Genomic DNA, 25,924 nt, shown 5'->3' on the forward strand with positions numbered 1-25,924 from the left:
TTTCCGGAATAGAATGTCTCATGCGTCTAGCTCCAACTACCATTCTCCCTTCAAAGTCTGTTATTTCCCGTCGCACGGCTATAATCACGTCGGAAACCTTTTCACATGAATTAGCTGAGTAGAAGTGACCCTTTTATACCTTGTGTAAGCGATAGTACCACCATCTGTAGACTTGCATATCGCTGTCCCTTGACTCTGTCACCTCTGTGTAGTTTACTTCATTCAAAACGTAACATGAAGTAATCGATTGTTTATATTTAGTGCTGTGGTAATGAAAATTCGAAAGACAGAAAACAGAAATACAGCTAGAAAACTACAGTACTGGCCGTTAAAACTGCTACACCATTAAGATGACGTGCTACAGACGTGAAATTTAACCGGCAGGAAGAAGATGCTGTGATACGCAAATGATTAGCTTTCCAAAGCATTCACACAAGTGTGACGCCGGTGGCGACACCTACAACGTGCTGACATGAGGAAAGTTTCCAACCGATTTCTTATACACAACAGCAGTTGACCAGTGTTGCCTGGTGAAACGTTCTTGTGATGCCTCGTGTAAGGAGGAGAAATGCGAACTATCACGTTTCCGACTTTGGCAAAGGTCGGATTGTAGCCTACAGCGATTGCGGTTTATCGTATCGCGACATTGCTGCTCGCGTTGGTCGAGATCCAATGACTGTTAGCAGAATATGGAATCGGTGGGTTCAGGAGGGTAATACGGAACGCCGTGCTGGATCCCAACGGCCTCGTATCACTAGCAGTCGAGATCACAGGCATCTTATCCGCATGGCTGTAACGGATCATGCAGCCACGTCTCGATACATGAGTCAACAGATGGGGACGTTTGCAAGACAACAACCATCTGCACGAACAGTTCGACGACGTTTGCAGCAGCATGGACTATCAGCTCGGAGACCATGGCTGCGATTACCCTTGACGCTGCATCACAGACAGGAGCGCCTGCGATGGTGTACTCAACAACGAACGTGGGTGCACGAATGGCAAAACGTCATTTTTTCGGATGAATCCAGGTTCTGTTTACAGCATCATGATGGTCGCATCCGTGTTTGGCGACATCGCGGTGAACGCACATTGGAAGGGTGTATTCGTCATCGCCGTACTGGCGTATCAACCGGCGTGATGGTATGGGGTGTCATTGGTTACACGTTTCGGTCACCTCTTGTTCGCATTGACGGCACTTTGAACAGTAGACGTTACATTTCAGATGTGTTACGACCCGTGGCTCTACCCTTCATTCGATCTCTGCGAAACCCTACATTTCAGCAGTATAATGCACGACCGCATGTTGCAGGTCCTGTACGGCCCTTTCTGGGTACAGAAAATGTTCGACTGCTGCCCTAGCCAGCACATTCTCCAGATCTCTCACCAATTGAAAACGTCGGGCCAATGGTGACCGCGCAACTGGCTCGTCACAATACGCCAGTCACTACGCTTGATGAACTGTGGTATCGTGTTGAAGCTGCATGGGCAGCTGTACCCGTACACGCCATCCAAGCTCTGTTTGACTCAATGCCCAGGCGTATCTAGGCCGTTATTACGGCCAGAGGTGGTTGTTCTGGTTACTGATTTCTCAGGATCTATGCACCCAAATTGCGTGAAAATGTAATGACATGTCAGTTCTAGTATAATATATTTGTCCAATTAATACCCGTTTATCATCTGCATTTCTTCTTGGTGTAGCAATTTTAATTGCCAATAGTGTAGAACAAGAACACATGTAGACTAGCATCTAAAAACACTGCCACTGATCATACGTTTCTAGAAAATAAAGGCGAAACGCATATGGCATGAGAAAATTAGTTTTATTTAGTTGTACTTACACTTACCTAGCGTGAAAATTATAAACGTAATACTATTAAGTTCACTGACAGTTCTTGATACACTTCGCTTGGGTGTATTCAACAAATATGTCAAGCTCGCAAAGGAATCTCCAGTAGTCAAAAAGGGCAGAGTTATTGCGAATGTCTCGACCATGCGTAGCGCCCTATGCACCGATCTGCGCGTCCGCCAGCACCCCACTCCGCTCTGCGCGGCGTTGCTGTGTGACGCGGATGCAAGTTCAGCACTTGCAAGTTACCGTGTGCATGTTGCAGAACCGCATGGCGGCGGCGCAGGCAGAGAGCTCTGCGGCCGCAGCAGCAGCAGCATCGGCGGCGCAGCAGGAAGCAGGCACCCCCACGGGCAGGACGGAGATTCTTCACAAGTCCAGCAAGGAGTTGTACCGCGCCGTCGCCGCGCAGTGGGGCATCACCTGCAAGATGAGTGACCACTGCCGCTGCCTCGACTGCCAGGTCTGTCTGCACTGCAATTCTCTGGCTATGTTCTCATTCTTCTAACGTGTCCCACCCAAAACACTCCTCTCATCCGTACCTCAGAGATTCCGTGGGGTCGCGCAGTGTCGGCCTAAATCCACACACCCATCGCTCCGCGGATTTAAAGGGGAATTAATTCTACCTTTCAAATCGATCCAAACAAAGGTCACCATCTTCATTCTGACACGCGAGACAGAGTCCTGTTACCGTCGTCACCACGTTTTGCATTGCATGCTGAGCTTTAGTCTCGTTTATAAAGTCCCGCTTGCCAACAGCGCTCGGCACACAGTTGCCGCTATATATATTTAATGTTTATTCTTACAAGGGAACCTCCCCATCGCACCCCCCCTCAAATTTAGTTATAAGTTGGCACAATGGATAGACCTTGAAAAACTGAACACAGATCAATCGAGAAAACAGGAAGAAGTTGTGTGGAACTATGAAAAAAATATGCAAAATATACAAACTGAGTAGTCCATGCGCAAGATAGGCAACATCAAGGATAGTGAGAACTTCCGAGCGCCGTGGTCTCGTGGTTAGCGTTAGCAGCTGCGGAAGGAGAGGTCCTTGGTTCAAGTCTTCCCTCGCGTGAAAAGTTTAATTTTTTATTTTCATCACTTTTTGGGAGTGATTATCACATCCACAAGAAAACCTAAATTGTGCAAGGTAGAAGAATCTTTTTACCCATTCGCCAAGTGTACAAGTTAGGTGGGTCGACAACATATTGCTGTCATGTGACGCACATGCCGTCACCATTGTCGTATAGAATATATCAGACGTGTTTTACTGTGGAGGAATCGGTTGACCTATGACCTTGCAATCAAATGTTTTCTGTTCCCATTGGAGAGGCACGTCCTTTCGTCTACCAATCGCACGGTTTTGCGGTGCGGTCGCAAAACACAGACACTAAACTTATTACAGTGAACAGAGACATCAATGAACGAACGGACAGATCATAACTTTGCGAAAATAAAGAAAGTAAACTTTTCACTCGAAAGAAGACTTGAACCAAGGACCTCTCGTTCCGCAGCTGCTCACGCTAACCACGGGACCACGGCGCTCCTGAGCTCACATCATCCTTGATGTTACTTCTCTTGCGCATGGACTTCTCAGTTTGTATATTTTGCTTATTTTTTTCATAGTTCCATACAACTTCTTCCTGTTTTCTTGATTGATCTGTGTTCAGTTTTTCGAGGCCTATCCACTGTGCCAACTTATAACTAAATCTGAGGGGGGTGCGATGGGGAGGTTCCCTTGTAAGGTTTGGTAGTCATTGTTACACCACGGTTTGGTGCTGGTAGAGTCACAACAGTCTATTGAATTTAGAGGCAATGTGAGAGATTTGAACAGTGGATTTTATCCCATAAGGTTCACACTAAATAATCTGGATGGCCACCGTGCCCTGGAGAATCTTCAATATACTCCACGTTCGGTTTTGCGATATGTTGGAGGTAAGGCCGTCTGATGAGCAATTACCATGAATGCGCATGACTGGCTCTGCGAAGATGAAAGAAGTAATAGTTGGAGGGAGTTTGCGATGTATGCACTGGGCGTTTGTTTTAACTGGAGACAGCTAATATATCGTATGAAAAAATGTTCTAGGTGAAAAGAAAATATTTGTAAACGGGACATACATCTGTCCCACAACTGGCCACTTCCTAAGCACCCCTCCTACTCAGGAGTCGTAAACATTTTATTGTAAAATGGGAATCCGCCGTTTCATAGAATGGGAATCCGCGTTATTCGGATTCTGCAGCAAAATATACGTGCTTTGTACTCAAACCATTGTTTCTCTTTCGTGATAGATGGTGCTATAATCGTCAAATATGAAGTGTGCCTGTTTTTGCAATTAAGAACCGAAACTTTTGATTCTACATTTCATTTACAGCGTAAATGTAAACCCTTGTGTTCCAACAGTTGAGATTTATTTTCGAAATTTACTTTAGTGTTGCAAATGTGATTTTACAGTACAAATAATACGGCTAGACATTGACATCTCTGGCAGATAAGCTACTTGTATGGTAACGTAGTCTCTGTTCCCTATTAGGTTGATTGTGGTGAGTCCCCAAACCACTGAAATGCTTGATTTCGGTGTCCGTCCTGGAACCCCACTATCAGGGTGAATGATTTCGATCTGTTTCCACCCAACCACAATAACTCTTGCACTGACCGCTACTCGGCTACCAGCGGAATACAGACCACAGGCATTGTGATGAGGTAAAACGTCCATAAAGTGAGAGTGACAAATGCACCTGTCCTGGATATTCACAGGAATCACGAACCCCAATGGTGAGAGGCAAGGGGACTTACCGAAATCAAGCGTCCTGACGGAAACAGAAAACTATTGCTTTTAAGTCAGTGTCCCTGGGCCACGTGCAACATAGTTTCTAACCGACCGTGAAATGGGTAACCATATTGTGCTACACAATCAAATTTGTAGCTCTAAAGTAAATTACGAACACAAATGTCAACCGTTAGGACACAAAGGTTTACAATTTCATCGTAAATGAAACGCAGAATCAAATTCATCGTTCTTAATCGCGAAAACAGGCACACCTGATATTTGTTGATTACAGCGCCATCTGCCACGAATGGGAAGCGACGGTTAGACTAAACAGTAAGTATTTTATGGCGTAGAATCCGAATATGAAATAAAATGGAGTGGGGGTTCCAATTTTAAAATACAAGGCTGACTCCGCCCACACAGGAGTGTGGAACATTTTTTTTTCATACGATGCTTCGTTTTCGAGATATTTACTTGTCCCAAGTTAAAACGAACACCTTGTATATACCGGGTGGTTATAATTAAAGTGCAGGTACTCGCGGAGGTCCATCGTGGGCTGTAATTATCGTATTAATGCGGAACTTGGTAGGTATGCTAATGCATTAATGCGGAACTGATTTACGCTGTAAAAAATTAGTCCCAATTTGGGACACCAGTTGTAAACCTGGCGCTGTACACTGTATGATGATATGACATCCATGCTGTCATTTGACAAACCGCAACTGGAGTGAACAGTGTGGCTATCGAGAAGAGAGTCTGTGTGCTGTTAATGAAACTGTTTTATGTGAACGGCAGCAATTACAATGCTGCATTGAAAAAATATTGCCGACTGAAAGATCTGTGGAGAGGCACAATGTCATTAAATGGTTTAAAGAAGATGATAATGAAAAACGAAAACACGGATGAGCTTAATGTGTCAACTGGAAGACTAAAGCGTCTTTCCCCAGCAGAAGTAATTACGAGGTTGCTGTTGCAGTAACTGGCAATGCAGCACGTACCTATGGTAGTACTAGTGCTCGTGCAGTGTCACGAGAATTGTCTATCCCATGGTCAACGGTACAGATCGTTTCGCAGTCTGTATTACACTGGTACCTGTATAAGATCCAACGGTGCTGCAACTGAAATCCTATGATACACGATAGATACATTCTGAATTTTACCCTTTGGTTTCTAGCACGGATCGAAATTGATAACATGTGGTCGGCAAATAGTCTGTGGAGTGAGGAGGCACATTTTACGCTACATGATGCAGTGAATGCATGAGAACTGCCAAATTTGGGGTACTGTTAAACCGTGTGTTCTGCGCGAAGAGCCACTGCACTCGCCGTATGTGACTGTGTGATATGGATTCACAAGCGCCTGTATTCTGACCCCATTCTTCTTTGAAGATAATACGCCCAGAGGGTCTGTCAGTTGTACTGCGATGTCTGCACTTTATCAAGACCTCCATGTACAGCATGCGAGTCCTACTTTGGAAGAGTGCAACTGTGTGGAAACCACTGTTTGGGGAGACGTTTGGTCTCTATCTGATCTGAACGCTCGTACACAGGAACACGCAGCTCAGATTCCACCGGAACTGCTGCTGCCTCTAGTCGACGTCTCTAGAGATCCTATTGAACAAAATGTTGAAGCAGTGGTTAATAAAACATTATGCCTTTCTCAGACGTTAGACTTTTTTTGGCCACGTCCCGCTCCTAATCCATTACAAATGGAAACATTACCCTACGTTTTTCTTGCATTTTCAGTGCCAGACTTGCACGTGGTGGCCAAAATCGGAACAAAATTTTTTCAGTGTAAATCATTTTCACATTAACGCATTAGAATACCTACGAATTTTCACTGCCATATGATGACTACAGCCCACACTAGACTTCTTTAAGTAAAACTTGCAGCTGCAGCAGAGTCTTGAAACTGTCAACTGTATAAGGTTTTCTCGCATTGATAGGAATTTGGTAAACCAGGTGTATAACTGGTAAACTGACATTGCGTCTCTGTACATGCGCCACAATTTCACCACAAGTACTATACATACACCAAAATTATGCCACGTATTCCATAATTACTGTTCATGCCCCACAGTTCACAATTACGCCACTCATACGCGTCAAATGGCTCTGAGCACTATGGGACTTAACATCTATGGTCATCAGTCCCCTAGAACTTAGAACTACTTAAAACTAACTAACCTAAGGACATCACACAACACCCAGTCATCACGAGGCAGAGAAAATCCCTGACCCCGCCGGGAATCGCGCAGAACACACGGTTTAACAGTACCCCAAATTTGGCAGTTCTCATGTATTCACTGCATCATGTAGCGTAAAATGTGCCTCCTCACTCCACAGACTATTGCCCGACCACATGTTATCAATTTCGATCCGTGCTAGAAACCAAAGGGTAAAATTCAGAATGTATCCCCGCGCGGGAAGCTAGAACGCTACTGCACGACCACGAGCTGCGGACTATACGCGTCAATTACACCACAAATACACTACGTTTTCACTGTACATACGCCACACGTACACCATACATACACCACACAGACATCGCGATAAGATACTTTGACAGTATAAAATAATGACGTCATAGCATAGCTTGTAAAAATATAGTCGAATGGAAACTGGATACAAAGCTAGCAGAGTAGCAGGATGCCAAATCGGAAATTGACAGAAGTGGCAGGATAGACCAAGATGCACGTGTACCAGCCAAATAAAGAAATGACAGATGTGTAAATATATCTTATCTTGTGGAAGTGCTTTTGCGTTTAAAAAAAATTATTGGAGTGCTGTGCATTAATGATTCCTAAATAGCTGACACCAATATGTGTTGCAGTGAGAGTTAGATTTAAAAATGGCGGTGTGAAATACTCTGATACTGCAATGTGTGTGCCATCTTAGCAAATTCCACAGAATGGTGGTAAATATGAACGTAAAATACTTTTGTCATTACCGTTTGTATAAATTACACATAAAATGTTAGTCTTCCAGAGGAATTGTGTGTGTGGGTGTGTGACTGAACCGACAAATGGTAGCCAATATTAACGTAACTAATGCCTTTTGTATCCATCAATAAAGAACAGGAGACTTTCTCTAAGCATTCCATAAATATCGACACTCTGTAGCGCGTGTACATTAAATATTATGGTGCTGTGAATATACCTTAGCGATTGCGTATGTTACAGTATGTTTGCAAGCCTCAGTTTGTCAGAAGAACGTACTGTTGACTGCCATGTATGTAAACCAGCACCTATGCCCCAACGCAAGGGTTTTTATCGAATACCGTCAAGTAATTTTAAATCACAGGTCTTAACAAAAATGAACCAGTGCATCAAATGCAGACTATCATCTACCTGTCTATACTTTTTAATTATCTAACGAGTAAATCGAGACACTGTTGCATCGTGTCCAGGAGCATCTACTGGATCTATTTTCGTGTGTGAAGCTTCGATTTATAGCTATAGTATTTACCCTACACAGACAAGGTACACTACATTGTACTGCTGCACTGCATTTGCACCGAAAATGATGTTAGCATGTCCACATGTTGCACTTGTCAATTGTGTCCAGCCATAAAAAGTGAGGCAACAGACCAAAACGCAACTTTAAAAAATTATAAAACTAGCTGCCTGATATTAAGATAACAAATCTTCTTTTTATTAATTGCATGGCTCTCTTTAACAAATTTAGGGGTAATGCCTACAGTATGATGTACTGTGGGAAGACCGATGACTTCGCTGTTTGGTCCTCTCAACCGAATCAGCCAACCAACTCTGGAAAGGAAGAAAAACATTTACTATCCACAATGAGTCGATGTGTTTTCTGCAAGCACTAAGAAGCATAACCACTTCCTGTCTTTGCCATCATCGCATACTAAACTGATACCTTCAGCAAAAAAAAAGTTCCATATATCTGAAATTTGATTCGTTCTGCCACGTGACACCCTCACCAAATGTAGAGGACACACATTGTGGTCATGAGCACCCTGTAGATGAGCACACTGTAGATGGATCTTCAGATGTGAAAAAAGTCATTTTATGAGTAATTTTTTCCTGATAATATTGGAATAACATGCATCTTGCATCCATGTACACGTTGGTACCACATAGTAACGCATACCTGTAAAATAACATGGAGATACACTGTACAGCAACAGGATGTCACTCAGCCAGCGAGCTCCATACTGAGTGCACTTCAGGAGGTGCTGCATCCTCCACCTGACTCAATTCACCAGCCACACCACACGCACATGGGGATGTTAATAGCCTCGATGATACAGATCAGTTAACATGCCTGCCAGCACGTGTCTTGACACAGTACGCTCTCATTCCAATTTAACGATACGAAATTTATATAAACTGTAAGTATTGAGATATTTAATTTGAGAACTAAGTGTATGCGAATTGGAAAGCCAAAATAAGCACACAAATTGCTCAACTGTAGTTCATAGTATACTATTGTGATGGCACTGTATCACACTCCAGATAAAACACAAAGAATCAGCGACATGTGTGCAGAATTAGCTAGAGTTTGTCTGCTACAGAATTAGCTAGCGTTTCAGTCTGCTAGTATTTGCGAATATATGTATATGTAAGCACTGGACTGTTTTACCAAGCTTCCATCATATTTTCTTGTGATAATGATACTCCACATCTATTAATTCAACATGGTAAGTGTCCCAGGCTGACGATCAAATCCCGCATTTTAAACATAACGCACCACGATAATCCGAAATGTGTTATGCTGTTGATAAATAATTATAGAGTGGATCGACATGACAGGTAATCATACGTATTTTTACGAATGCTTATTGACATTAGCGTAATGTGGTAGCACAGTTACACATACAGTGTTCAGCATGAGAGCACTAAGCTGACACAACGAAAAGCATTTTTATGGTCATGTGACCACCTTATGAGCTCTTAATAGGTAATACGGTAAGTCTGCTCTGCACCTGGACTCTTTTAGGTATCTATGTCTTTGCTAGCAAGACAATCAGGTCTCTAGAGATGTGTAGCTATTCTTTGCATTCCCATAGTTGCTGTCATGAGACAATGGTTCTTATTACATTTTGTACTTATTCTTAATACTATCAAAGAAAACCGCTGGGAATGTGGTGCCTTTGCCAGCCATAGTAACCAGAAATAGCCATATGTTGGAGTACTGCATTAAAGGATAAACGAAAAATCTGTTAATAAAGTTCCATTCACATCTTGATCTGCTGAAAAGCTATGGTCACATTGCATCTAAATGTGGTGGACTTAATGCTATACACCTACTCCTATGCAAAGAAGTAGCGGTTTAGCAAGTTAATAGATGACTACCATTTTGCTCTGAAATAGAACCTTATAGCTGCGAACAGAATAGATCATTAGATCATGTGTTTGACCCTGTGCAAAGACCAACAAAAAATATTTACAGCTGTACACTAATGCAATCACCTCCATGCAGTATCTGTTAATAAATAACTTACAAAACAGCCGCTGCGTAGTGTTTGATGATGTTGTGCTGATTGTTTACTGTAGTAACAAGCCCTAACACGGTTAATATCTTATGTATACGACAAGGAGAACTGGAAATGGAGGACACTGAATTCAAGAATCGAAAAAATGTAGTATATGGCTTCGATAATTGCCATGAAGGAAGAATTTAAACTCCAGTTGGATAAAGGAATGCATTAATGCATAAGCAAGGTTTACATGGTGCTTTAAAAACAAGGAGATATTAGTATTTATTGTAAATAGGAATGATAAGTAGCCATTCGTGGGAGTACTGGCCGAAAAATGTTGAAATATAGACCATTTACTGCATTAAGGGGATGCACAAAAAAAATCTGTTCATAAAGCTCCGTTCACAACCGGAGCTGCTTAGAAACGATGGCTACATTGCATCTAAATGCGGTAGACTAGTTGTTGTACACCTAGCAACATAACAACCGTTTGTAGGGTCTAAAACAGATGGAATAACAGCTTTTAACGCTAATTTGTTGCAAAGAATTGTAAGGTAAAGCTCTACTCAGCTACATGACGTTGGAAGCAGAAGCGGCCCAGGGCATCATCTTGCTGGCACATTCCAATGTGGCGCCTCTCTGTATGCAGTAAAATGCCACTGTGGTAATAAGCCCCTAAACACGGTTAACGTGTTGTGTATTCGGAAAAAGAAAACTAGAAATGGAGAACACCGAAGTGAAGAAATGAAGAAATGGGGTATGTAGCTTAGACAAATGCCATAAAGGAAGAATATAAACTGCTATTGGAAAAAAGAAGCTATTGCAAATGCACAAGGAAGGTTTATATATAGATATAGACTGTAAATATCAATCGAAAAAAGTCCTACCTTGGAGCACTGATCAAAAACATGTTGGATTCAAGACCATTTACTACATTAAGGGACGCACGAAAAAATCTGTTTACAAAGCTCCATTTACATCTGGATCTGCTTAAAAAGGATGGTTACATTAAACCTAAAAGGGCCAGACTAGATGAGGCACACTTATCAACGTAACAACTGATTACAGAGTTTAAAACCGGTGGAATAACAGCTTTTAATCGTAATACGTCTGCAAAAAATTGTTACTTTGAGGTTCCAGATGGCTATACGATGTTGGAAGCGATCCACGGCAGTAGATGTAACGTGTTATTTGATGTACATACCTCATCTGGGAAGTGTACTCTCTTTTGATGTGTTTAGTATGAATGCTGATGGCCGAATAAGCCAAGGCTTTTCTTCCGCACGATACTGCACATGAGCACACTGGACTCGCATTCGGGAGGACGACGGTTCAAACTCGTGTCCGGCCGTCCTGATTTACGTTTTCCGTGATTTCCCTAAATCGCTTCAGGCAAATGCCGGGATGGCTCCTTTGAAAGTGCACGGTCGACTTCCTTCGCCATCCTTCCCTAATTCGAAGGGACTGATGATCTCTCTGTTTGGTCGCCTCATCCCAAATCAACCAACCAACCAACTGCACACATTGTGAGAACGCACATGCTATATCTCAATAATGTGAACACTGTGGCCTGCTCGAGCTCCAGACATTATGCTTATGCTTGTACTATTAGATACCACTGCACAGTGGGTGCCAGGGACTGGAATCACGCCACAGTGTTCACATTATTGAGAGATCGCAAGTGCATTGATACAACGTATGCAGTATCACACGAAACCAGGGCCTAAGCATCGACGGCCATTGGCATTCGTATTAAACACATCACATGAGCTTGAGCCTACCAGCGCAGGGCGTGGAGGCTTGAAAAAAAAAGTTCACTTTCCATATGAGGCATGTACAATTCAAAAATTATGTCTGCTGACGTTGACCGCTTCCACTTCCAACGTCGTATATTCACGTAGAACTTTAAGGTAATTTTAAGGTTTTTGCAAACGATTTACCATTAAAAACTGTTATTCCATCGTATTTAAACACACAAAACAATTTTTATCTTTCCAGGTGTACAACATCTAGTCTGTTACATTTAGATGCAATACAGCCACCCTTTTTAAGCAAATCCAAATGTGAATGGAGCCTTATAGACAGATTTTTTTTTCGTGTCACCCTTAATGCAGTAAAGGATCTCAAGGCCAACATTTTTCGACCAGTACTCCAATGCATGGCTACTTACCATTGCTATTTATAGTCAGTGCTAATATCTTCCTGGTTATAAAGCAATATGTAGAACTTGCTTACGAATTTGAAATACCTTCTTCTTTTTCCAATTGCAGTTCATATATTTCGTTTATGGTAGTTGTCTAAACCATATACTCCAGTTTTTCGTTTCGTGTCTTTGTTGTCCTCCATTTTCAGTCCCCATTTTCGTATGCATAACACATGAACCTTGCTTAGGGCCTTGTTACCCCAGTAGACATACTGCAGAAAACTGTTAAACACCACGCAGCAGCTGTTCCATAACTTATTCGTTAACTGCTACTCTGTGGAAGTGACTGGCACAGAGTACAGTTGTAAACAGTATTTGTTGGTCTTTGCACCTCCATTCAGTTCCAAGGCGTAAACTGGTAGCCATCCACTCGCTTGCTCAACTGCTACTTCTGAGCATAGGATGACATCTAGTCCACCACATTTAGATGCAATGCAACCATCCCTTTTTATGCATATTCAGAAGTGAATGGAGCTTTATAAACAGATATATCGTGAATCCCTTAATACAGTAAGTGGTCTCGATTCCGAAATTTTTCTACCAGTACTACAATACATTGTTTTTTTCTGTTACTATAGTTGACAAAAGCACTACATTGCTAGCGGTTTTGTTTGCTAGTGTTAAGAATACGGACAAAATCTTGTCAGAGTCTTTGTCTCTATGACAGTAACGATAGGAATGCAAAGAATAACTATACATTTCTAGTGTGTTGGCTGTCTGTTAAAGCTATGGGTACCTAAAGGAGTCCAAGTGTCGAGCATACTTGCTGCATTATCCATTAAGATGTTATAATCTGATCACATGATCATGATATTGCTTTTCGATGTGTTAGCTTAGTGCTCTATCGCTAAACATTGTATGTTTAAATGCGTTACAGTTCCACCACGCTATGCTAACGTCAATACACATTTGTAAAAATAACTGCAATTACCCATCATGTACGATCCAATCTTTAAATATTTATCACTTGAATGACATGTTTCGGATTTTCATGGTATGTTATGTGCATAACGCAGGATTTGTTTGTCAGGCTGGGAGACTGACCAGGTATGATTAATAGGTGAGGGGTATAATTATCATGAGGAAATATGTTGAAAGCTTATTTTGCTATGAGGTTGGTTAACCCGTTCAGAATACTGTGAACTACTATTCTGTAGTCTGTGTACTTATTCAGGGTGTTCCACTCGAAAGAGGCCACACAAGCAAATATTTGAGTAAATTACACTTAAATGCTTCGCATAAAAATCAGGAGATGAAATGAAATGAACATGGCACATCTTGTTCATGGAGAAATAAAGGTGAATCGCAAAAGGTACTGGAAGTGACCGCCATTAACTTGTAAACACAGTTGAACACGACGCTGCAGATTCTCGAAAGTTGCTGCCAGAACCTTTGGTGTCACTGTCTGGATTTCACGGATGATGTTCACTCATAAATCTTCCATGTTGTGTGGTGTGTTCCTGTAGACCTTGCATTTTAGGGCACCCCAGAGGAAAAAGTCAGATTGTGTTAAATCCGGTGTTCTTGGGGCCACAGTCCTTTTGAAATCATTCTGTTGGGGAAAAATGATTCGATTTCAACCATGGTCACTCAAGATGTGTGGCATGTGGTGCCATCCTGTTGGTACCAGCTGAGGATAACTTCTTCATTGTCCAACTGGTTTACAAATTCCGGAAACATTTCGATGTAAACTGTACTTGTCACAGTACACTCGAAAAAAAATTAGTCCGATAATGCGACACTTTAATTTTGCACAGAACACGCCAGGGGTTGCTCGATCAGAGCATGTGGATTTTCGTTACACTACAGACGTGTATTCTGAGAGTTTATCTAGCCAGAGAGGTGGAACCACGGCTCATCACTGGACCATGTCTATAGCAATATTCCTGACCTCTGAGAAAGAAATTGCTGAAACAAATGGCAAAAATATAATGCGTTTGCGTTTGTCATTGACATTCAGTTCCTGAACGACTATAAACTTGATGGATACATGCCGGCTTTCTTCGCAGCTCGGTGACATGTACTCCATGACATTCCGCTTCCTTAGGTGAACGTCGAACAGACTTTGAAGGAGAGGCCAACAATTGTTGTTTCACGTCAGACACTTTTTCTTCTGATATTTACTTTTGTATTATAGCATTTAGATGGTATATGATGTTTGCCAAACCGTTCAACAAACATTTCCTGACATATCTTAATGGAACCAATAATCCAATATTGTTTCACAAGAAACACGCACTCTTCGACAGAATAGCGATACATTGTCACCAAACATGTTGGATCAAACGATGTTGCAGAATGCAGTATTGCCACGTCAAACGTCACAAATCATTCGGTGCAATTTCAGCGAAACTATTACACATGTTTGTGGGGCCTCTTTCGAGTGGGACACCCCGTAGAAGGCTTTCCAATTCAAGTAATACTGTATTATTAATTACGTGAACTGTATACCACTAAATTGGAATGAGAGCGCACTGTCTTGAGACACCACGTGCCGGCCAGGCATACTATCTGACATGTATCGTCAAGGCTAGCGACATCTCTATGTTCGTATGTCGTGGCTGGCGTGTTGAGACAGATGGAGGATGCAGCACTTCGCACAATGCATTCAGTATGGAGCTGGCCAGCTGTGTGACATCCTGGTGCTGTACAGATTTTGTGTTAATTTGTAGTATAGTGGTGACACATACACTGGTGCAAGCTCCACACTATTCTAGCATTCTGAGAAAAAAAGAAATTATAAGATGACGTTTTTCTTACCCATCTGGAGGGCCGTCTACAGTGGGTAGCTCACTGACAGCTTTGTAAGGTGAGGTGATCATTATGTCATCAACGCTTTTCCTATGCATTCAGTAGGCATGTCACGTGACAGGCTGAACGATGTTGCTGATACATGGAACAGTTTTTGCTGTTGGAATCGCTTTTCTCTGCAAGGATTTAAAACACAGGCAATGGTCATGCTTTGTAGCGCTTACAGCCAACAAAATACGGCGGGTAGTAAAACTTTGGTTTTCTTTATAGTGGTGATAGTGCCCCTAAGCATTTTAAGAGCACCCAGCCATGCAATTACTCAAAAAGAGTTATATTATTTTAATGCCAGGCAGCTAATCAGTTTCCTTACTGATTGTATTTTGGGCTATTTCACAACTTTATATGGCTGGTCACAGTTGACAAGAGCGACATGTGTACATGCTTACAACATTTACAGTGCTCCAACAGTGCAATAGTACATATTTGTCTTCTTACAGGGTGACAATTATTGAACCATATGAAAAAAAAAACGTAAATTGGTTACAAACTACGGCGTGCGCACACTTTAATCAACTTGTAAACGTCACTACAGATATTCGGATTCAGGTTATATGTTAGATATGCCTGCCATCATTGGCGATGATGTGACGCAGACGAATAGCGAAATTCTGCATGACCCGCTAAAGTGTCGGAACATTGATGCTGTCGATGATTTCCTGAATGGCTGTTTCCAGCTCAGCAGTGGTTTTGGGGTTGCCTTTAATATAGTCCCACAAAAAGGAGTCGCATGTGTTCAGATCTGGAGAAGATGGCGGCCAATCGAGGCCCATGTCAGCGGTCTCTGGGTATTCTAGAACCGGAATGCGGTCCCCAAAGTGCTCCTCCAGGACATGAAACACTATCCTGTCTTGCATGAACCACGTCGAAATCAGGGTCACTTTAGATAATGGGGATGAAATCATCTTCCAGAACCTTCACATACCGTTCGGTAGCCACCCGAAGGAATATCACACCGATTATTCTGTGATTGGACATTGCACACTACACAGTCACCCATTGTGGGTTAAGAGACTTCTCGATCGCGAAATGCGGATTCTCAGTCCCTCAAGTGCGCCAGTTGTGCTTATTGGCGAAACTATCTAAATGAAAGTGGGCTTCATCGCTAAACCAAACCATATTCACATCAGAGCCCTGGTCAGCAATTCTGTGGACAATAGTGTTAGCGAAACACAACCGCTGTTAAATGGCCCTGGGGCTTAATGGCTGATGGGTTTGAATTTTGTATGGTAAGAGATGCAGGTCTTCAACAACATTTTGTCGTAGTGTCTCCCGATTGATTCCCACCTGTTGTGCAGCTCGTCTTAAGGATTTACTGGGGCTAGTTTGAACCACGCCACATGTCTTCTCGATGTTTTCAAGTGTTTCACCCCTTTTGGATGACCGACTTTGCCAACACTGTCATCACGAACACTACCCGTTCTCTCAAACTTGCAAATAAAGTTCTTGATTTTTAGCACACTTGGACCGGTTGTCTTCAGCTTGAAGAAAAGCTGAAAATCATACATTCTTACGTTGCACCCACTCGACAACTTAACGTTTCTTATACACTTCTTTGTTAAATGTTCGCTTGTAGTCACACTTATTTGATTTGATCACTTTCTCAGTCAATAGATCTGGTCTGGGAGGCCCTTGTTCCTTTGCAGATAACTTTTCCTATGAATTTCCCTTTCTGTTAGTACTTAAAACAGGTTCAACGGAGTTCATGTTGATATTACACATGAATGCTGATTCCTCCGCAGTTTACAACCAACTCTAAACAGAAACTGCCGTTTGTGGAAATGATTAAATTCAAGTAGTACTGTCTACTGACATGATCACTTGACTACAACTGAAGAGCTGAGAATCATAAGGACCAAATGCACATGATTGTCGGAACATCAGACAAACCAGTGAGACAGATTTTTTTGAATGTTCATGTATACACTGTGGGCCTTCAGCACATATAAACCTGACCCATCATAAGATGAACAGATGTCAGAAGTATGAATAAACGCTACAGTCTCACAATTGACGATGATGTGGTTTATGGTTCTCAGCGCCTCCAATGGAAAACTGTATGATAAAACCCAAAACTTAAGTTACTGCATACTTAATATACGACACAGAATCCCACAAAATATGTTTTTCTATGAGTATAACTACAACATATAATGACGTCCAATCTTAATTTTACTGTACAGTGAGTGAATTGGCGTATCTGAGAAGTGTGCTACCGTCAAGCGGAATTTATGATAAACGAACGGGGATAAAAGTCTGCTGCAGTTTGCTGCCACCTGGTGGCTCAAAATGGCTCTGAGCACTATGGGACTTAACATCTGAGGTCATCAGTCCCCTAGGCTTAGAACTACTTAAACCTAACTAACCTAAGGACATCGCACACATCCATGCCCGAGGCAGGATTCGAACCTGCGACCGTAGCAGCAGCGCGGTTCCAGACTGATGCGCCTAGAACCGCTCGGCCACAGCGGGCGGCATCTGTTGGCATTGATGTAAACTTGTAGTTGAGTGTTAAGGGCTAACTGTGCACACCGTGACCGTGCACGTTTTTTATAAAATATTTATGTATTTGGCTCATAAGGCGATTACGTCAGGTCCGTTGCGCATGCGCAAATGCTCCTTAAAACGTGCACAACAAGTTTTACGGCGTCTAGAGGAGTACCAATGTAGCATAGAGCAGTACATTTAGTATCGTGCGTTTCAGATTACCGCACTTAGATTACGTTTAATAGGATTCAAAGAAGACTAACAAATAAATCCGCAATGTGTCATAAGGTACGATGTTCACAGGCTCTTGTGCTCTTATACAACAGCCGCCACTGGTCACGTATAATTTGAATATTATTATGCCATTAGATTTTGAAACTAATAGACATTATTTTAATATCTGTATATTCCACAACTGCAGGGGCGTTGGTACAGAACAAAAAACTAACGTATTCATATGTGTTGAGCACCTGTTTTCAAAACGAGAGTGAAGCATTACTGTTTGTGTCCCGTTCGTATAATACAGTTCTGCCCAAACGCGTTTAATTTCATTGTGAGGTCAGGTAATTAAAACAGTATAGCTGTGTGTAGAATGTTTTTTTTCTTTAAGTAAAAATTCAGCATCTGTGAAAGTTACAAACCTGAGCAAAGTAAATGAATGATTAAAAACTCCATTTACGGTAGCGACAGGACTCTCATTGAAAAAATTCGGGTAAAAACGCAAGGTAGGCCACTTTCGAATCTAAATCTGCATAAGGAAACATAACATCGATGCTGTAAGTTCAATCTGGAAATTTACTAAAAGAACTAATGGATTTGTGGCTGTGAAGAAAACAGTGCTGTTTATTGTTTACCTTGTGTGTTATTTGGGAAAAATTTTCATTGGTGTAAGACCGGAGCAACTGATATTGGTCATATATGATCTAAAATGAAAGTACATGGAATGTCAAAGCGACACATGAATAATGTTCTGTGTCCTTCATTTCTAGGCAAAACCAACATTCAGCAGAAATTAAATTCGTAGTATAGACAAACAATTGACAGCGACAACAAACAAGTAGAAAAGAGGAGATATATATTTAATTTAACTGTAACTGTATGGCTGAGTGCCTTAGGGATGCTACTTTGTGAAAATTCATTTGTGTGTACAACCGAAAATTTCAGTTCAAGAGTGACAGATTTACTTGCCAACGAGAAGAAGCGGCGAATGGATTTCCATACCGTACCTACTAATTATTTGAGACTGTCTTCCCAGAGTCATGGAGTTGCTGTATTTTGGGAGTACAATGCATTTGGTTTTAAATGTTGGTAATTTGTTTAAATTTGCTTTCCAATATCCAGATTACAAGTTCAAATTATTTTTGCGTGCTCAGTTATTTCTCGTACAAATGGCACTCATATTGTATAGGACATTTTCTGGCAGCTGGCCGCGAACGTAAGCAAACGAGGACTTAGGCCGGTCGATGGAAGAAGAGCGGTGCGGGGGAACAACCACGCCTTCCTCTGGGCTGGCAGCCTGCGTCCGCGTTCTGCACACCTGCGAATGGTCATATGGATCGCTGATCCCATATGGTGTTGTGAGAATCGTATTCGAAACCCGTGACACATCAAGATTGGTCTCTGGACTCATTCCAAAAAAAGGAAAAGAAACATCGAGCAAGCACAACACAAAGCAATGCTAAGTACGCAAAGCATTCGGCAACGGCTTAGCGCAATTGTTTGCTGCGGTTGGCTGTCCTGTAAATGTGGTACAGGTCCGCCCTCTGCCGTTATATTACGCAACCGCACACCAAAACACACCATACTGAAAACTGTCACGTAAAAAAGTGTCCGCATGTGCCCCACGAGCAGTGAAGAATTGTGCGGTCGATATGTACGGGCGGGCGACATTTGCGTGTGCGAGAAAGAGTTTCGGAGTCGCTGTTATGTTTTATTTCTAACGCAGACACGAGAAAAAGATAGCTGAGCAACAACTCTCTCTCTCTCTCTCTCTTTCACTAAATCGTATACATTCACTTCCTATTGTATCATGTTCTCCAGGAATATACGAAACTCTTAGTTTGCTTAACAAGAGCGCCGTTACAATAATAATGGTTCAAATGGCTCTGAGCACTATGGGACTTAACATCTGTGGTCATCAGTCCCCTAGAACTTAGAACTACTTAAACCTAACTAACCTAAGGACATCACACACATCCATGCCCGAGGCAGAATTCGAACCTGCGACCGTAGCAGTCGCGCGGTTCCGGACTGAGCGCCTAGAACCGCTAGACCACCGCGGCCGGCGCCGTTACAATAAGTATTTGTTTCTGTTTCCCTATACATTTTACTTGATACAATATATTATGAAATATGTTAATTATTGACAACATTTCCTAATACCGAATGAAGGCTTTTCTTTTTGCGCCGCCAGTGGAATGCCCCAGTGGCCGTCGCAGATCTTACGTTAATAGTTAACACCATTTTGTGGAATATGCCATGACTTCATGCACGCAGCAGTGTCAAAGTATCTCACCTTGCCATTTTCTTTTAACTCTACCACTCACTACAGCGCATGTGGGTGGCAGCAGTTCGGTATTCTTTAATGCACAGCACTCAAATATTTTTTAATGTAAATGCATATCCGCAAGAATGGTTATATTCACGCGTCTGCCAATTCTTTTTTGGCTGGTACGTCTGCATTTTGGTCCGTTAAACCAATTTTACCAATTTCCGATTTGGCATATTATCAAATTGGTAGTTTTATAGGCAATTTCCAGATTTGGCACCAGTTGATTAACATTTTTACAGACTATGCTGTGAGGTCATTATTTTATACTGTCGAAGTATCTTACCACGGTGCAAGTACGGCGTACGTACGATGCAAATGTGGCCTGTTTGCGGCGTAAGTGAGGTGTAAGCAGAGTGTAACAGTGTTGTAATTGCGGCTTAATTGCATTTACGGCGAGAGTAATTGTGGCGTAATTGCGGCGTAAGTTGTTTATGTACAGAGTCGCGAAGCAAATTTACAAATTATACAGCTAATTTACCAATTTCCGGAATTGGCGCCCTACCAAATTGTCAATTTCCCACCAATTAAAAAAAGACGTGATGCAGCTGAGAGTTACAAGACAGTGCTGCTGCTGCAGCAAGTTTAACTGCCGGCGCTTTATAAACTGTGTGCTGTTATTGATTGACAGGGCTTAAAAAGTTAAAAAAAAGAAACATATTTATAGGATATGTTTCTATACAGCTCCCCCCTCCCCCGCACACATAGATGGACGGAAAAGACCGCAGCGCCAAACAGCAGTTGTGCAACATGTCCGAAAGTTGGCAGGCGTGTTTCTATATCTAAAATATAATATCTATTCAGATTTCACGCCAGTTGCATAAGAGTGGCGCCACTATGAGGATGCAATCTGTTAGCTTTAATTACACGCTGTAATACTCGTGAGCGTTAGTTATCTTTGAGATTGGACGTCGTGAGTTGATGTTACTCAAGAATATCTTTAAGGCGACAAATATGCCATTATCTATACCTCACTCAGTTTGAACAACGTTGTGTAAAATCTCTACGAGATTCTTGGCGGATGGTTCTGGCGAATCGAATTGCATCTGCAGCAGCAATCTGAGCAGCAGCTGTTACAAATCGGTTACTTCAAGAACAGCACCGTGCCAGACGCCCTACAACATGTGTTCCACTGACCCCAAATTTCAGTGGCGTCAAGTGAGAGCTCATTGGAGGGCAGGGTGGAAGGCTGTTGTCTTTTCTGAGGTTCGGCCTCAGTGGCAGTGATGGCCATGTGTTGGTTAGAAGGAGGCAAGCTGAGGGCCTGCAACCAATCTGTCTGCATGCTGGACACGCCTGGAGTTATTCTCTGGGGTGCGATTTCGTATGGCAGAAGGAGCACTCTCGTGGTTATCCTACGCAGCCTGACTGCAAATTTGTGTGTCAGCCTGGTGATTCGTCCTATTGTGCTACCATTCATGAATACCATTCCAGGAGGTGTTTTCCAACGAGATAACGCTCGCCCACGTACTGTTGTTGTAACCCAAAATGTTCCACAGAGTGTTGAAATGTTACCTTTGCCTGCTCGATCACCAGATCTGCCTCCAATCAAGCACACAGGGGACATCATCGGGTGACAACTCAAACATTACCGACAAACAACATTAACTACCTTTGTATTGACTGACCAAGTGTGATTGCAGGCTTTCTCAGCGTATGAAATGAAATCTTCTCGAGTGATCATCTGAGCGGTATCATCGTCTTGTCGCAATGTTTCGATGAGTTTCGAATGCATCGTTTTCAAGCAAAGTTACGGGATGCTGTGTTCCACATATCTATATACACTACTGGCCATTAAAATTGCTACACCAAGAAGAAATGTAGATGATAAACGGGTACCATTGAACAAATATATTATACTAGAACTGATATGTGATTACATTTTCACGCAATTTGAGTGCATAGATCCTGAGAAATCAGTACCCAGAATCACCACCTCTGGCCGTAATAACGACCTTGATACGCCTGGGCATTGAGTCAAACAGAGCTTGGATGGCGTGTACAGGTACAGCTGCCCATGCAGCTTCAACACGATACCACAGTTCATCAAGAGTAGTGACTGGCGTATTGTGACGAGCCACTTGCTCGGCCACCATTGACCAGACGTTTTCAATTGGTGAGGGATCTGGAGAATGTGCTGGCTAGGGCAGCAGTCGAACATTTTCCGTATCCAGAAAGGCCAACATGCGGTCGTGCATTATACTGTTGAAATGTAGGGTTTTGCAGGACTTAAATGAAGGGTAGAGCCACGGGTCGTAACACATCTGAAATGTAACGTCCACTGTTCAAAGCGCCTTCAATGCGAATAAGAGGTGACCGAGACGTGTAACCAATGGCACCCCATACCATCACGCCGGGTGATACGCCAGTATGGCGATGACGAATACACGCTTCCAATGTGCGTTCACCGCGATGTCGCCAAACACGGATGCGATCATCATGATGCTGTAAACAGAACCTGGATTCATCGGAAAAAATGACGTTTTGCCATTCGTGCACCCAGGTTCGTCGTTGAGTACACCATCGCAGGCGCTCCTGTCTGTGATGCAGTGTCAAGGGTAACCGCAGCCTTGGTCTCCGAGCTGATAGTCCATGCTGCTGCAAACGTCGTCGAACTGTCAGTGAAGATGGTTGTTGTCTTGCAAACGTCCCCATCTGTTGATTCAGGGATCGAGACGTGGCTGCACGATCCGTTACAGCCATGCGGATAAGATGCCTGTCATCTCGACTGCTAGTGATACGAGGCTGCTGGGATCCAGGACGGCGTTCCGTATTACTCTCCTGAACCCACCGATTTCATATTCTGCTAACAGTCATTGGATCTCGACCAACGCGAGTTGCAATGTCGCGATACGATAAACCGCAATCGCGATAGGCTACAATCCCTCCTTGATCAAAGTCGGAAACGTGATGCTACGCATTTCTCCTCCTTAGACGAGAAATCACAACAACGTTTCACCAGGTAACGCCTGTCAACTGCTGTTTGTGTATGAGAAAGCGGTCGGAAACTTTCCTCATGTCAGCACTTTGTAGGCGTCACCACCGGCGCCAACCTTGCGTGAATGCTCTGAAAAGATAATCATTTTCATATCACAGCATCTTCTTCCTGTCGGTTAAATTTCGCGTCTGTAGCACGTTACCTTCGCGTTGCAGCAATTTTAATGCCCAGCAGTGTAGTTATTCAATCGCTGAGCACTTCTGCAGACGGACCAATCACGTGTTGGAGGAAAGCGACGCGGCCGGTCGTGGGAGATCGCTGCGCGGCCATGGCCCACACACACACACACACACACACACACACACACACACGCACAGCCGGTCGGGGTGGCCGAGCGGTTCTAGGCGCTTCAGTCTCGAACCACGCTACCACTACGGTCGCAGGTTCGAATCCTGCTGTCCAATATGTCTGCGGAAGCCGCCACCTTCAGAACGGAGGGAGCGCTCCTGATGTATTGCCTCAATTGCGGAATATCACGGTACGTTAAGCTGAAATCGATTACCACGGTTTACTACATTGTTGCGCAGACGTATTTCCACTGCCTCTTTGACAACTGAGTGCCAGGGACCATTGGCGCTACATAGCTTCTTCGTTTCTCAGATTTGGAGGTGTGTCTATCGTTGATACTAAGCTCTGCTACCTCGGACTTGTTTGTCTCTCCTAGTCGTACGTTCCTCATACTCTACGTACGGTACTGTGAGATATAGCGCTGTCTGCTCAAAGTACTGCATCCCACATTTTACTCTATACTTTAGATACCTGGCGTCTGCAGGTCTAGGTTATCTTTGATCGAACCGAATATGTCCTTAACTATTCGTGTTGCGTCGAAGACTGTCGTTATTTTGTGTTTTTTTTTTTATATTCTTGCACTCTTGGGTGACGGTGGCTCAGCATGCGGCAAGAAATCCACAAGTTTCACTTCGTGTTCTTCTGATTTGTCCTCCCGTCTCTTATCTGTAGGTAAGGCGCATCTTCCTTGTGCCCTGTTGTAGCTGTTTCTGCAGGAATTTTTCTGCAGTTGTTGAAAATACTGCGTTAAGGTATTTCTGTGGCAGATGGACCTGGCTCTTTGTAATAAGGTGATTTGTACCGAGCTAAGATGCGCTGGATGGTGACAACTCCAAGCATAAAGATATATGAATGTTTTGTATCTTCTACCGTAGACCGAGTTTATCAACGTACCATCCAGATTTGTCTCGATCAAAATGTCCAAGGGGGGTAAGCATCCGTTCTCTTCTACCTACATGTTGAACTTGATGCTGTCATGTAAGCCACTGAGATGATGTAGGAACTACTGCAGGTTTTCCTTTCCATGTGGCCACACTAAAAGAGCGTCATCTATGTATCAGTAGAACACCTTTAGTTTATATTGGGTAGTTTTCCGTGCTACATCTTCAAAGTGCTCCATGTAAAGTTGGCAATACCTCGAGCTAAGGGGGAAGCCATGGCAACATCATCTATTCGCTCAAAAGAACTTCCCACCACATTTGAAGTAAGTGGTGGTTAGCACATGTATGAGGAGTTTGACTGAGTCACGTAGAAGTGACCCCCAAGTAGAGCTAAGGAATTATCCAATGCCACTTAGGTGAAAAGGGTCATGACATGAAAGCTGAGTAGTAGGTCCATCTCATCCTTGCGTAACCCTTGAGACTTTAACAAAGTCTGTCGAGTTCTTGACATGATGTGGGCAAAGACCACGGGTGGCTTTAGCAGCTGTGCTAGACGCTTTGCTAACCCATATACTGGCGAATTTATGGTGTTCAGTGTAGGACGCAGTGGGACATTCTCTTTATGGATCTTCAGAAGGCCATACAGTTGTGGCTTTGCTGGTGTCATAGGGTAAAGTTTCCTGATGGTGCTTCCGTCCAGCTCCGAGCTGTTGGGGAGACTGATGGTCTTAGGTGTAACAGAAGTAGTTGTGTCTTTCTCCACTTGTTTATACTCCAGATCTTGCTGTAGAGTGTCGATCCTCTGTCAATAATTTCTGATTTCAGTCACACTGTCGCATTTCCTTTATCTCCTACTGTGACCACTATATGTTTGTCATCCTGAAGGGCCAGCAGTGCCTGCGTTCTGCTGCTGAAAGGTCAGCATTTTTGATTTCTCGTGAAATTTGCAAGTCTCCCTCCTCACTTCATCCGTGGCCTCCAAACGGAAGGCCTGTATGGCTTGCTTGACGTTGCTTATGTTGTAACGTTTTGGTAACGTTCTTGGAACTGGAACAGAGTTTAGGCCTTTCGACTGCCTGGAGATCGTTGACTCATCCAGTCCCCTTTCTGCCAGGTTGATGAAGGTCTCAGCATTGCTAGTTTTGTCGTCCTGCTGTCGAGCTCCCAGAATCAGAGAACATATTGCATTGTTTATTAGTGGCTTTCTTCTTGCAGAGCTCACTGCTTTCGTAAATGTTACCATTCAACTACTCCCAGGTATGTGTTGGGAGAGTAGAAGTCAGGTACAGTTGGTGATTGAGTAAAGATCTCGCTCTCTTGTTGAGGTCTATTCTTAACACGGCTGTGCCCCCCCCCCCCCCCCCCCCACCAAAGCTGAACTAGCCTGTGCAAATTGTCCTGTCTGTGCTGACAGTATGCCGTCAGTTAGCAAACTGCGGCATCACTTCCTAATCCCGGCACCTTAGCAAGAAGGCCAATGTGCTGAACAGCTTTCCCTTCTTGATCAGAAGTTTTGCAGCATCATGTAGCTGCATTCTCCCCATAGAGGTGCAATATATGTAGCTGCAAGCTTTCTCGGCATATTCCAATGATGAAATCTTCCAATTTGATCAGCTGAGTGGTGGCGTTGCGCTGTCGCAACGTTTCGA

At 43.1% G+C, this 25,924-nt stretch overlaps 1 protein-coding gene across 1 annotated transcript in view; it reads left to right on the forward strand.

The window, feature by feature from the left end:
* LOC126249662 (uncharacterized) overlaps window positions 1-25,924 on the forward strand; it is a 255,623-nt gene that overhangs the window by 170,692 nt on the left and 59,007 nt on the right. Inside the window, exon 3 of the mRNA XM_049951342.1 lies at window positions 2,115-2,312. Within this exon, the coding sequence (XP_049807299.1) occupies window positions 2,115-2,312 (198 nt within the window). The remainder of the gene's footprint in view (window positions 1-2,114; window positions 2,313-25,924) is intronic.

This window comes from Schistocerca nitens, chromosome 3, assembly GCF_023898315.1.
Source record: "Schistocerca nitens isolate TAMUIC-IGC-003100 chromosome 3, iqSchNite1.1, whole genome shotgun sequence".
Classification (NCBI taxonomy): domain Eukaryota; kingdom Metazoa; phylum Arthropoda; class Insecta; order Orthoptera; family Acrididae; genus Schistocerca; species Schistocerca nitens.